The sequence below is a fragment of the Erithacus rubecula genome, assembly GCF_903797595.1.
Source record: "Erithacus rubecula genome assembly, chromosome: 11".
Classification (NCBI taxonomy): domain Eukaryota; kingdom Metazoa; phylum Chordata; class Aves; order Passeriformes; family Muscicapidae; genus Erithacus; species Erithacus rubecula.
Genome location: NC_136663.1, coordinates 22,354,404 through 22,368,688, shown reverse-complemented (window position 1 = coordinate 22,368,688; position 14,285 = coordinate 22,354,404). Strand labels below are relative to the sequence as shown.

General features: G+C 50.2%; 2 protein-coding genes across 2 annotated transcripts in view; both read left to right on the top strand.

Annotated features, from left to right (window-relative positions):
- GPC1 (glypican 1) overlaps positions 1 to 4,681 on the top strand; it is a 177,725-nt gene extending 173,044 nt beyond the window's left edge. The window contains exons 6-9 of the mRNA XM_079315554.1: positions 1,847 to 1,966; positions 2,403 to 2,536; positions 3,385 to 3,560; positions 4,331 to 4,681. Coding sequence (XP_079171680.1) covers positions 1,847 to 1,966; positions 2,403 to 2,536; positions 3,385 to 3,560; positions 4,331 to 4,545 — 645 coding nt within the window. The 3' untranslated portion in view covers positions 4,546 to 4,681. The remainder of the gene's footprint in view (positions 1 to 1,846; positions 1,967 to 2,402; positions 2,537 to 3,384; positions 3,561 to 4,330) is intronic.
- Positions 4,682 to 11,386: 6,705 nt separating this feature from the next.
- On the top strand, positions 11,387 to 14,043 carry DUSP28 (dual specificity phosphatase 28). Its single transcript, XM_079315091.1, has 2 exons — positions 11,387 to 11,808; positions 12,647 to 14,043. Exons 1-2 carry the CDS (start codon positions 11,401 to 11,403, stop codon positions 12,779 to 12,781), a joined length of 543 nt encoding a protein of 180 aa, XP_079171217.1. The 5' UTR covers positions 11,387 to 11,400; the 3' UTR covers positions 12,782 to 14,043.
- The last annotated feature ends 242 nt before the right edge of the window (positions 14,044 to 14,285 follow it).

Sequence of the window (14,285 nt, the reverse complement as noted above, 5' to 3'; positions counted from 1 at the left end):
CTCACCTGGTGCCACAGGTCCCCTTGCCCTTTTTACACTTCACAGCCTTTGTGCCACTGCTCTGTGGCAGGTTCAGCTCAGCACCCAGAGCTCAATCTGCTGCTCTCCCTGCAGCTGCACCTGAGCCACCTGCAGGGAATGTGCTCCTCCACGTGGAATGCCTTCTTGTGAGAGCAGCCAGGAGTGGCCCTTGGCCCCAGTGCCACCCCCAGCCACAGGCTGTGCTGGGGTCTGGCTAAAACTGTAGAGAAGCACTTGTGGTACTAAGCCTTGTGTTCACTCTCCCTGCTTCCTCACATTCCCCTTCTCCCTGTGTCTCTCATGGATTTCAGGGAGCAGGAGCTACCAGAGCCTGCAGAGGCCTGTTTGCTCTCACTATTCAGGAGACTATTGACCCCTCACTCTGCTGGAGTTGTGTTTTCTCCAGCACTAGTTTGCATTTCTCTCCTGAAGCATTTAGAGTGGCAAGAGGTTCACCTTGGTACCACACTGTGCTGGAGCTGCCCCTGTCCTGGACACCTCCCAGACTTTTATCTCCTGGGAAGAGGCCATCTGCCAGCAGCAGCAATAGGCAGCAAGATACAGCAGTGAAAGCAAGGTTTTGTTTGGGTAGAACCAAGCAGAAAATGCTCCACATGCAGTTTTCAGGGTGGGTTTTTTGCAGAGAGCAAACGAGGCTGATGAACAAACAAACTGGCTTGGTGCTGAGCTGGAGTCATCAGATGCAGCTGGTCAGCAGGACAGGGCACCCCAGGAGGGACCTTTGGAGCCTGAATGTCCCTCAGACACACAGACAGGGGACTGGGCTAGGCTAGGGCTGCTGTCAGAGTGCTGGGGCAGTGCATTCAGCAGGTGGCACGAGCTGTGTCAGCACAGTCTGTCTGACTGCTCTGCTGAAAGGGGACAGCAGCCAAAGTCACATTTATCAATGGCTTCTGACAGCACCCTGGCAGCCACAACAAGCTGGGAGCCCTCTTTTCAAATCAGTGCTTCCTTTGGAAAGGCTGGCATATTGTGCCTCAAACTGGCAGTGCAATGTCCCTCCTGACCTCTGGAGCTGTGTCCAGCCTGGCCCTCTGAGCTCTCCTGCCACCTGTGAGGCTCAGCCACACAGCCCTGGTGACCTGCAGCTGCCTGGACTGGTGATGCAGAGATGGGAGAAGCTGTTTCCAGGACACCCTTCCCCTCATCCTAGAGGCCAGGTCTGAGGATTTGTACCTTCCAAGTGCTTCTGCTGCCCTCTGGCTACAAAGCCCACATGGACAGGTGATTAGGAGGTACCTGAAGATAACAGATAAATCAGTTCTGCTGCCTCATTTGCCCCTGAAACATCCAATCTGACAGACTGTGGCACACCTGCTGTCCCTGCAGTGCCCTGGTTGGAGGCACATTGATTTCCCAAGTGTGGATGTTGATTGCAGGAGTCATGGGGATAGTCCCACATCAGTCTGCTGTCCATCAGTGAAGCTCCCATGCTCTGTAGTCCTGAAACCCACACCACTGATGTAATGAGTGTCAGCAGTTCCCATCTTGTTCTTCCCAGCATTTTATTTTCTAGCCATAAGAAGAACAGATAAAATTGCTATAAATAATTTAATATCAATATTGGCAGCTCATCCAAAAACATGTGTTACTACTGAATATTTTGCTTGATAGTGGTAACCAAAACCAGTTACAATGTGCTGAAAACACATCTGGCACTAGAAACTAAGCCAGAATCTCTGAGAATCTTGGCAATAGGAAGGATAAACATGCTTAAGAAGGAAAAAACCCATGGCTGTGAAGTGTTAAATAATTAAAGGAGTAGCATCAAAACATGGGATAGAGAGTTTGGTTTGTTTTTCAGGTATTCCAGGGCTGTGGAAATCCCAAAATCAGCACAAAAGGCTCCAGTAGTGAGGACAAGAAGAGAAGAGGGAAGGTGACATTGGAAGCCAAGTCCTCTGCACAAGCACTGGAGATGCTGGTGGGTTTGTGTGTGGAGCTGATGCTGCTCACACTGCTCTGGGGCTGCTCAGCTGCACCTCTGCGGAAGATCAGATCATCAAGTGCTGGTGTAGCCCAGGCAGACATGGTCTTCTTGCCTCTCCAAGGGTTGGGTTTATGTTCCTGATAACCAATTTCCCAGGCATTTGGTGCCAGACTTAGCTGAAGAGGCTCCTAGTCTGGTGGTTTTCTCCTGGTTGGTCTTGTGGTACTTGAACAGTCCTTGGCATGTAACCTTTAACCTTGGGCACTTGGGTTGATGATTGGTCTTTAGGGGTAGGTTGATGACACATCCTTCTTTGCATAAAAACAGATTTTATGATGGTAAAATAAAAAACAGGCAGAATCCTTGCACTTTCCTCCACCCTGGGGCACCCCAGAGCTCTCGTGGCCCTGAGCATCCCCTTTGCTTACAGGTTTTAGATGCCAAAGGGAATCTGACAGCTCTCAAGACATACTGGATCACCCTGCCCAGCAGCCTGTGCAGCAAAAAAATGATGTCCAGCTCAGCATCAGATGACAAATGTTGGAATGGGATGACGAAGGGCAGGTATGGATTGGGTCACAGTGCCAGGAGCACCAATCTGGGCTGAGAGGATGGGTTTGAAAAGGCATTTACACATCATCACAGCCAACCCCACTTGCTCAGAGTGAGCAGTCTGTGCCTGTCCACAGAAATGCTGCATTTCTGGAAAACCTCATTCCTGGGAATGTCAAGCCTGGTGCCATTTTCCTGTGTGTTGAGGGTTAAGCTCTGAAATGCACTCACCATGAAATAACTGTGTAGTTTTCTGCTAAGGAAACAGTTTTGCAATTCTGCATACACTCAGAAGGCAGCAGGGCTGGATTTATCACACAAGCTCCAGAGCTGCTGCAGAGAACTGCATGCACATCCCTCTATCCATACCTGCTCTGAAATGCTGTTCCCTCTGGGAGGGGCACCTGGGTGACATCAAACAGCTACAGAAACAGCTCCTACCCCAGCCAAGGTTAAAGGATGGCTGAGGGGACATTGGCAGCTGCTGGACATGCACCTTCCTCCTCTTCTCTCTGCAGACTTCTTGGGCTTCACTTTGCCAGCCTGAAGTGACCACCTTCAGTTCTTCCATATTTCACATTGTTGCCATATGTGCAGGAGCAGGACCAGGGCACTGCAGTGCAGCCCTGGTTGACAGGTCCCAGCTGATTAAGGTTCCCTGGGAGCCTGTCTGGTCTAATTGGGCTGGGGCCATTCAGTGCCAGTCTCCCAGCACACACAGCTACAGAGGCAGTTCCACAGGCCAGTGGCACTGGCTGCAGCCTCTGGGGATCACACAGCCTGGATTACCCCTGCTGTCTGTAGGGAGAGCTGAGCTGAGCTGGAAGGGAAACACCTAAACCTTCTCTCTTCCTTCCCAGTTACCTGCCTGAAGTGATGGGGGATGGCTTGGCCAACCAGATCAACAACCCAGAGGTGGAGGTGGACATCACCAAGCCAGACATGACCATCCGGCAGCAGATCATGCAGCTGAAGATCATGACCAACCGCCTGGGCAACGCCAACATGGGCAACGACGTGGACTTCCAGGACACCAGTGAGTGGGAAAGGGAGAGGGGAGAGGGGGACAGGCAGTCCTGCAGCTGCACAGGGTGCCTGCAGGAACTGCTGCTGAGCCCTGGGGGCAGGGAGGGGTTTGGCACCTGGCTTTTGGCTTGGGGCTGCTTGAGTGCAGCAAACTCGTGGGGTGGCTGGAGACTGTGCTGCTCCCAGTGCCCTGCTGAAACCTGCAGGGATGTCTCCAGCCCCAGCCTTGCTGACAGGGCCATTGCTCCTGGCTGCTCCACAGTTTCCAGCTGCTGCAGCAACAGGTGATTAAAGCCAGCAGGTCAGGGATGAGCTTTGAGGGATATGGAGAGGAGGGGGTGGCCAGGGTAGGGTTGGGGGCCAGATCCCCCCAGGGCTGCAGTGAGGGGAAGGCCTTGGCAACCATAAGGAAAAGGAAGCGTTTCCATAAGGAAAAGCAAGAGTTTCCCTAAGGAAAATGAAGGGTTTCCATAAGGAAAAGCAAGGGTTTCCATGAGGAAAAGGAAGGGTTTCTCTAAGGAAAAGGAAGGTTTCCATAAGGAAAAGGAAGGTTCCCTAAGGAAAAGGAAGGTTCCCTGAGGAAAAGGAAGGTTCCCTAAGGAAAAGGAAGGTTCCCTGAGGAAAAGGAAGGTTCCCTGAGGAAAAGGGAAGGTTCCCTAAGGAAAAGGAAGGTTCCCTAAGGAAAAGGAAGGTTCCCCAAGGAGAAGGAAGGTTCCCCGAGGAGAAGGAAGGTTCCCTGAGGAAGGCAGTGTGAGCTCACCCTCGTGTGTCTCTGCGCAGGTGACGACGTGAGCGGCTCCGGGAGCGGGGACAGCTGTCCTGATGACGTCTGTGGCAAAAGACTTTCCAAGAGCCCCAGCACCAGGCAGCCAGAAACACATGCCATTCCCAAGCAGTCTGGACACGGTGTCAGTGGGGCCAGCAGCAGATCTTTGCCTTCTGCCTCCCTCCTCCTCCTCCTCCTCCTGCTGGCCGCGCTGCACTTGTGGCGGTAACTCGCCGGCACAGCCAGGGAACAGACTGCGGCTGAGGCTTCACTTTGCCAAACCAACCAACCAACCAACCAACCAACCAAAGGACATATTTAATTCACCTTGGCAAAAAAAAAAAGGAAAAAAAAAAGCAAGAAAAGGGAGGAGAAAAAAAGGTTTTCAGAAGGTTTCAGTTGTTTGCTATTTCTGGCAGTGCTCAAGCTGTTTTCTTCTTTCTCGGTCTTTCCCCAGTGCTGGGTCCTTCTTTCCATACCTCACTGTTTTACTTTTGTTACTGCCACAGCCTGGCTCTCGGGGCTGAGAGCAGAGGGCTGCAGGGGAGCTGTGACCAGCCCTCCAGGCAGTGGAATATGCAAAGCCCTGCCCTTGTTCCTGGAGCCATCACAGCCGTGAGCACGGAGCCAGCGGGACCCTCGCACGGCCAGGGCTGCACCCAGGGCTCTGGGATCCTCCCTGTGCTTCCCAGCTGGGCACATGGCCCTGCACTCCCAGGGCCTGCCTAGGAGCAGGAGCAGCTTTGGTGGGTTGAGCTGACAGAGTTTGGCAGCGGCTGTTGGACCCAGAAATGCAGGACTCCCTTTTCCTTTGGAAAGGTCACAAGTGGGTTTCTGGACTAGAGCTCGTAGCTGACGACAATTTGAAATGTAGGTTTCCTACATCTAAGTGACTGGGAATGAGTGTTGGGGGTTGGGCTTTGGGGTACTTTTTCTTTGCATGCTAGTTGGAAAGCCATTTTTTACCCAAGTAACGATGGTCCAATTTGTACCTGCAGTGCAGTACCATTGTAGGTACCAGAGAGATGCAAATATTCACCATGGGATTCTCTGTCTGACAGACTGTTGTGCTGTCTCCTCCTTCTCTGGCCCCAGCCATAGACAGGAATCAATTTTTTTTTTTTTCTTGGTAATATGAGAGACCAGGGATGTTTTAATTACTGGAGCTTTGGTTGTGCCCCTTCAAGCAGCTGCCTTAGGGCAGAGGGGGCTGGTGGGGATCACCGTGGGCACTGGCCCCTACCCAAAGCACTGGCTCAAGGCAGCACCCACCAGGGGAATGTGAGGACAAGACACATTTTGCTTGGGATTTCTTTTTACCTTTTGTGTTTGTTCCAGTTGCATTGCAGGTTTTTAATGGATTCCCACTTTGTTCCTTCCCCATCATCCAATACACCTTCCCGAACCCCTGCAGGTCAGGCACCACCTTCAGCTCTGTTTTGGCTCAGGGGAGGGCCAGGCTCAGCCTTTGCTGCCCCACCCCACCACTCACCAGCCTCTGGGTGATGTGGGCAGCTGTCCTAACCCCAGATTGCTTGGTGGGGGAGGGGGCTCTGTGCCAGGTTTTGAGTCTGGGGGTGGTGAGTGAAGTTCTAAATGTCCTCATGTAGCTGTAGGAGTGTCTGTGCTTATTGGAGCTGTGTGTGTCTGGGGCTTCCAGAGGCTCCTGTGCCTGGTGAGCAGCATGGGCTGGAGCCACAGGTGTAGCAGGTGTTGGATCCAGCACAGCCACTGTGACTGCTTGGGCCAGGAGCACACACAGGCTGGGGTTGAGCTTCATGGGTTTGTACTGGGGTGAGAGGGAGGGCAGAGCTGGGTCTGTCTCTTGCTTTTCACAGCATTGGAGCATTTCTTCTCTCTCTTGCCAGAGGAGATTTGCCTTTGGGCTGAGCAAACATTATGGGGTTGGGGGTGTGGCTGGTTTCTGAGAAAGGGGGAAAAAAACCCCATTTTTAACATTAGCATTTTCTAAAGTGTGCAATTTAAGGAAAGATGAGGACATGAGCAAGGTAATGCTGAAAGCCAGTTCCTTTCCTGCCCTCCCTGGGGCCTGAGGCACTGATGTTTGGCAGAGATTTCAGGCCAGCTTTGACCAGCCTCTCTCTCCAGGTGACAGTGACTAATGTCACTGACTGTGCATCCTTTCTGCCTTGGCCTCCCCTTCTCATAAAGCAAAATCATACCTGATCTGGTCAGGGGTCAGAAATGAACACTGGGGTGCTGGCAATGGCTGGAGGGCAGACAGTGCCACCCATCAGAGCCTGGAGAGGATCAATGTGGTTTTGTCTTGGTTTATTTACTCCTAGACATATAGTAAATTCACATTTTTTACTGCTATAAAGACTTCCAGCTTTTCTTGTTCATTTTTTTGATATATCAGAATGGCAAATACATATTTAATTTTCAGTTACAACAATCCCCACAACCAATCCTGCAGAAGTTTCACATCCAAAGGGGAAAAAAAAAGAGCAGGGGGGAGGGAGGGAGGGAGGGAGGGAGGAAGAATTAAAACATTATACTCTCTTCAAAACACAGTTGGGTTGGGGTTTTAACACATGGATGCTGAGGTCAATGTTTTGCTTTGCAGAGTGGGAGCTTGAAAGTCACTTCCATTTCTGAGCAATTAGTTTTTGCTGTCTGCCTGTTATCCTCAAAAGCTTCTTATGGGCCCCTTCACATCTTAAATGTGAAGCCAGGAATTTACTGATTATCCAGTTAATATTTTAACAATTTAATAGCCCAAGCTAGTGGTTCTGTTACAAGAAAAAAACCCAAAAAACTGATATTGCAAATTAATAAGGCAAAACCTTAAAGAAACAGTAAAATCTGTTATGCAGGGTAACCCTTCCTGCTGCCTCCCACTTCCCCATGCTCCTGGCCCCTTGCAGAGGGAGGCCAGGGGGAGCAGGGCAGCAGCCTGGGGTGAGGCAGGGCAGGGGCTCTGCACCCACTGATGCTCCATGGTGCTGGTGACACTTCTCAGCCCTGCTGGGGTTGGTTTTTATATCTGGTCATGGTCAGCCTACCCTGCTGCTTGTTGCTGGCCCCTGGTTACTCAGGTGTTCTGTCTCTCTTGCCCTGGAGTTGTTTCCCCAGCTGCTGCCATTGGATGGCCTGGGTTGTGTTTGGCTGTGCCACCTTCCCCAGGAGCTGAGATGGCTGAGAGCCCCCAGGATATCAACTCTAAACTAAAGCAAACTGCAATTACTGCTGACTAAACAGCCACTGGTGTGGCTGAACAAGCTGAAATCAACCCAGGTCCAGACAAGTCCCGAGCCTGTGGTTGGGCTGGTGCAGAACCTGGGGCCATTCAGTGCTGATGGATGACATTTCCTGGGCTGCTCCTGCTGGAAAACACTGTGACACACCTCCCCATGGCTGCTGGCTGCTCTGGGCATCTCTGAGGAGCTGGGCTGGCTGGGGAGAAACATCTGCTTCAATGTTTTCAAGGTGGTGATCCATCGTGTTCTGGTGTGGAAAGGTCTCATACTTGACAGGAGAGGGCAGTGGTGTAGGAAAGAAAATATTTACAAAGACCCCATCCCTGGGAAGGGCAGAACCATAAATGGTGGATTTCCAGGTGTCTCTGTCTTCCAGCCTGCTCTTTGTGCCATAACATGTATGTTTGAAACAATGGTGAGGGTCTCAAAAGGCTTTGAGAGCACAGCTACTTCTCATTTACAAATGACAAGCTGCCTGTTGTTTTCCAGTGGGCTTGGTAGGAGCTAAGGTATAGCAGAATATCTAAAGTCCACCTTTGCTTTAAACAGATGCATTTCTATCTGCAGGAGTAAGAATTATTTCACTTATCAGCATAGCTGGACAGTTATCTATTTCTTTCTGTTACCAAGGTACTTGTAACTCTCTTGCACTGTTTATCTAAAGTTGAAATATGTTCTTTGAATCCTTGTATAAATAAAAAGGCTGGAGACAAATCTGTATTTACAGGGCAATTATTTCTTCTCCATTTAAGCTGGCATTTTCTTTCTTTTTCCCTTGTTAAGGCACAGATAAAGGCCAGGTCAGGAGCCCTGAGGAATGAGACCATTCATTTCATGTGGGAAGTGTGTAATGGGCTGATGGCAGTGTTGGCAGTAGGGATTTGCCTGCATTCCTGTACTCCTGTTCAGGGGAGCAGCTCCTGGGTTCTATGGATGTGTGTTTGTGGGAACAAGATGAGCCTGGCTTGACTCATCCAAGCAGGATCCTAACTTGTCTCTTTGTCATCTAAAGGCACAGAAAGTCATGGCATAACAATATAAAAAATCAGAAGTGTCCTTGGTCATTACAGTGTGGTAATTACAGACCATGGCTTTGCCCCAGTGCAGCTGTTGGATGGGCTCACAGCAAGCAAAACAGCCAGGGGATGTTTGATCTCCAGCAAGGGCTTGAGACTGAACTGGTGCAGCAGAAAGATTTGTGCTCCAGCTCTGTCCCTTCCAGAACTGGGTGAATGCAGTTGTCAAGGTGATGTGTTGAAAGCTGCTCATGTCTAAGAGAGACTTGGTAACTGAAAACTACTAAAAGTGTATCTTTCTGCCTGGAAGAAAATATCACCTAAATTTAATAAACTGACTGATACCCTTGAGTGAGTAGGTGTTTATTTAGGTTCCTCTTCTGCAGCTACAGCTATTTGCACCATGTGCACGTATTTATATAAATAGAGACAAGTGAAAAAATACAGTTCTCCTTGGAGAAGTTCTGTGCACACCAGACACCTGCTTTGCCTCCTTGCTGTCTATTTATGATCTGAAATAACAGCCTCTTTTGGCTTGGTGTTTACTAAAGGTGTCTGAAAACATTTCTGCAGTTCATAATGTCACTGAACACTGCATGTTTGCAAATGCACTGCTAAGAGCTTGCAGGAGGTGTAGGGTGTGGAACAAGCTCGGCTCCCACTGCCCTGCAGCCACACATCTCAGCTTCCCCGGGCATGGAAGGCTTCAGGGGCTCCAGTACAGACTGGGAGCTCACCAAGACAGTGGGGCCAGGCACTTTGCAGGTGCATGGCAGGAGAACAGGAGACAGCCATTGTCACTGGGGCTGTTGGCACCATACCCAGCTGGCAGTGCCACCACGACCAAAAATAACCCAGCAGAATCTGGAGCGAGGCATCAGACCCTTTCTAACGAGGGGTGAGGCTCTTACCTGCAGCTGGACTGTATTCTTACAGAGGCAGCAACCACTTCACTGCCAGAAGATGGCACTTGTGTTTAACTTTACTCTGTGTAGTGACAGCTGTTCCCAACTCCTCCTCTGCACAGGGACACGGTGCAGGGCAGGCTGCTGGGAAGGGACCACCCTTCTGGCAGGAATGACCATCCTTAAATCAGCTGCAGGCAGGGTAAACACCCACAGCCTGAGAGAGAGAGCTCAGGGCAGCCCCAGTGGTGTTTGCTGTGCTGAAGTGACAAGGATGGTGCCCTGAGATGGTTTCACCCAGGCCACACCTGGACCAGTGCTGGGATGAGCTGCAGGAGCTGGCAAACCAGTAACTCACACCAGGCTTGTCTGGCAAATCCCAGAGCAATCTGATGGGCTGCTGCCATCCACCCAGAGCAGTGGAGGGTTTGTGGCACAGCAAGTGGGATGCCATGCAAACAAAGATCATGGTTTTGGCATGAGCTGGAGTGTGCCCACAAAGCACCACCCAGGGAGTCTCTGCAGGGGCCCAGGAAAGCCCACTAGGAGTGGGCAGGAGGAGGATGAGCCTCTGTCAGAGGAAGGCAGGGCAGCAGCTGGCTCTTCTCCACAGTGTGGGGAACTGAGTGTGCCTGTCCCACAGTGGCAGTGATTGCAGGAAGGTTCCTTGAAATCCTTGGGAATAAGGGGTGTGCCATGGAAAGCTGGGCAAGAGCTACTGCCAGGGAAGGTCCAAAATCCCTGGAAAGAGGGGCTGTGGAGGAATCCAGGAGCCCTCCTGTCCCAAGCTGCTGGGTTGGGCAGCATCAAGGGTCTGCCATTGAGCTTTCCCTTTCCAGCTGCAGGATCCCAGCCTGAACCTTTCCTCCTGGGGCCCTGAGCCACATGTCCCAAGCATGGGGAGCAAGGAACAGATGAATAATCTTACATGTGGGAGCTGAGGCATGTGCTGGTTAACAGGAGGGGACACCATGCCTTTGAGCTCATGTGAGAGAGCCTTGGCCCCAGAGCCAACATCTCTCCTTCCTCCATGGTCAAATAAAAGTTCATCCTTGTACCTCACTTCTAATTCCTTAATGGATGGCACTGCATTTCACACCAGCACTCTGTGCTCTGCTGCTGCAACAGGTCAGGTTTATTTTTATGTCAGCAGCAAGTATCATTCAAATGCTCCTGTTTTGCCTGAAAGCAAAGGGCTGAAGCAGCTCAGCCTCCAGGAAGCAGCTGGAACCTGGGACCAGCCCTGCAGCCCCTGCCCAGCACTGGCCAATGTGACCTTCCCCACCCATCCTGTGCAGTTCAAAGCATGTCAGCACTCTCTGGTGTAAGATTCTCTCTACCCTGGCAGCACACCAGCAGTTCTACTGAAGTCCAGAAAGATTAGCACTATGCTATCTGACCAGCCTAGTAAATAATTTTCTGGGCACTCAAAAGATGCTTTTGTTCTTGAAAGGAGCACCGAGGTGCTCTGGAGAAGATCAGATCGATCACAGAATCACAATTGATGAGTGCAATGACGTTCCAATGCTGAGTTGGAAGGGCCAGAAGGATGATGGAGCTCAGCTCCTGGCCCTGCACAGAACATCCCCAAGAGTCACACCATGTGCCCAAGAGCACTGTTCAAACACTTCTTGGACTCTCCCAGGCTTGGTGCTGTGCCCACTGCCCTGGGAAGCCTGTTCCAGTGCCCAACAACTCTCTGGGTGAAGAATCTTTTTCTAATATCCAACCTAAAGCTGCCCTGACACAGCTTCAGCTGTGAATCCCTGCACCAGCAGCACCGCCCGCAGCAGCAGCATTCCCGTGCAGAAGGCAGCGGGCTGGCAGCCGCGCTGGGGGCAGCCAGGGTGAATCCCCGGGCTCTGGAAGCGCTCTCAGCTTTCCAAGCGCAGCTCCGGGGATGCAGGCGGCGCTAGGACCCGCCCGGAGCCGTTCGGAGCGGATGAACGCGGCGGGGCGCGGGGCTGCGGGCGGCGCGGGGAGCCGCGGGCTCGGGGCGCCGATGCCGCAGCTCTGCCGGGTGACGGGCTCGCTGCTGCTGGGCACGGCCCGGGCAGCGTGCGACGAGGAGCTGCTGGCGCGGGAGGGGGTCACCTTCTGCGTGAATGTCACCCGGCAGCAGCCGTTCCCCGCGCTGCGGAGCGTCCGCGGCATCCGCGTGGCCGTGTTGGATGACCCGGCCGAGGATCTGTACCCGCACCTGGAGCCCAGCGCGGCCGCCATCGAGCGGGCGCTGCGCGCCGGCGGCCGCTGCCTGGTGTACTGCAAGAACGGCCGCAGCCGCTCGGCCGCCATCTGCACCGCCTACCTCATGAGGCACCGGCACCTCCCGCTCAAGGACGCCTTCCAGGTAACCTGCCTGCAGCAGACTCCTGTCTGCTTGCTTCTTATGAGAAATGAGGATTTCTTGTAGAGTTAGTTTGGTGCTTTCACCTGCCCGTCACCAGTTACAGAGATTCCACATTTGAATAAACGGTTCCCTGTTAGTTTTTTCATGCCCAGCTTAGACTAATAAGTTTTCAGTGTGGGGTTTCTAGGATGAACATGAATACAAATAGGCCTTAAGCACAGGCAGCAGACATGCAGAGCTGGTTGCTTAGTGAACATTTTATCGTTCTCACCGTCCCGGTAAGTGAAGGCAGAGACACGAGGTGAGTGGGTGCAGGAACTTGTGCAGGGTTTGCTGCTGTGGCAGCTCCACACAGCACACGGACGTGCTGCCAGGCCTGCTGAATGCCCAGGCACCCGCAGCTCTCAGCCACAGCTGTACTGCTACCAGCTTTATAGGAAGACAACCCAGTACAAACTACTTGTGCTCGATGGGTTTTTAATCCTCACCCATTTGTCAGGTGTGTCATTCTAGATAGCAAATTTGCTTAATTTAGACTGAGGTGTGCATAGAGTGAACCACGTTTCACTATCATTTTAAACACGAGCAGTGTCACTGCACTTGGTGATAGATTTTCCCATTTCCAGCAAATCAGCAGCTCTCATGTCTTGCCCATGAGCCCGTTCTGGAACCCGGCCCATTAGCCAGTGAAGTCAGCTCACCAAAATAGCTGTTTGTCACTCTGTAGCCAAATCAAAACCAAAGCAAATCTTCTCAACATTTTAAGTTCAAAACTCATTTGCATGACTCCCACAAGTGCAGGATACCTTGCTTCTACCGTGTCTCTCCTGTTCTCTAGGTTGTGAAAGCTGCCAGACCCGTAGCAGAACCAAATGCAGGATTTTGGTCTCAGCTGCAGAGATATGAAGAAGATTTGCAGAAACGAAAGCAGTCTGCTCTGCTGAGCAAAGGACTTAAAAATAATGATGTGTGAAGATACTTTAAAGAAAGTGAAGTGACTTGCTACAGACTTTAAAAATAAGGAAAAAAATCACTTCCTAAATCATCTGTACATAAAACACTTTACCCCCATAGGTGAGATGATGGTTCATTAAATTAATTCAGAGCATTTCTGTTGGTAATGCATGAAAACAGGGTAGAGAAGCAGAGAATAACAGCAGAAACAGGAAATGGTTGGAAGGACTGTAAACAAACCAGAGAAAGGCATGGAATCTTCAACAGTTATTTTCCCCTAATGAACTGAATATGGCAACAATTTACTGGACAAAGGAAGGAGTTACCACACTGGGATTTTATTCCTGTTTCTTAATTAAACTTCCCAGTGATGCCATTAGAAGACATGATGCCAGACAAGGAAGTTCTGAATTTTTCTCTCATTTACTGGATCATAATTCATGTTAATGAGCTGACACAACCTTTGATGGGAAACTGTGCTTGATGCTTTATCTCTGTGATTTTCCCTGTGTTCAACTAGACCAAAGTACCTTCACAAATTACTTAAAATCCAGAGGACAGAATATACAGATGATGGTAAGGAGTTCAGCTCCCACCATGCAGGCTAGGTGCCTTTTCAGCTTTTGAAATTATTCTCTAAAACACCAAAGGAATGACTTCAAAAACTGCAGATGATGGTGGAGGGAAGAAGAAGACACTGGCAATCTAGAAATAATCAGCACTCCTTTTAGCTTTACTTACTAAGTCCAACAGTGCCCAGCTCATGCCTTAATGTGTGAGTTTACAAGTCAGCTGTTCCTGCATGCAAGCAGCATGGCTAAATAATTTCTGCTGAGACTGCTTGCAGGTTGCCCTCTGAAATTATCTATTGAGTATGAAACTTCCAGATTAGACTGCTATGTGTTTTGCATTAGTCATTCAAAACAGAGTTTTGTCAAACTCTATGAATACATTTGTAATTTAAAAGGGACAAGTTATGGAACCTGAGAACCTGCAGGGGTGAAATTCCATTCCACCTTGCTGAAAGCATAAATGTGAAGATAGCTCACTGCCATCTGCCTAAGTGCTCACACAAGGTAAACATATGGTCCCAGCAGTGGAGTAGTTCAAGGCAGAAATTCTAATGATGGAACAATGACAGAAAGTAAAATCACTGGGGAATTACACGAATTAGACAATTCAGATGCAGTTAAGGTTCCCAAAGTTAAAGACTGCTCAAAGTTAAAGTAGTGTTATTTTAAAAGCTGAAACCATAGAAATAAAAATAAAAAATTCAGGCTATCATTTTCTTGGTTACCACAAGGCATTCTTGCACCAGATGCTTTCTCCACTGCCAGCTGTGTTTTGTTCATTCTGTATGGTTTATCTTCTATATCTGCATTACAGCCAACAAGAAATTTGTTGCACATCTGCAAATTTGAAGGTGAGTGGTCGCTAGAAATTTTTTTGTAGCTTTTATAAACATTGATTATCATATATAATAAGAATTTCAGTATAACATATCTTTATTAGAGGTTTCCACT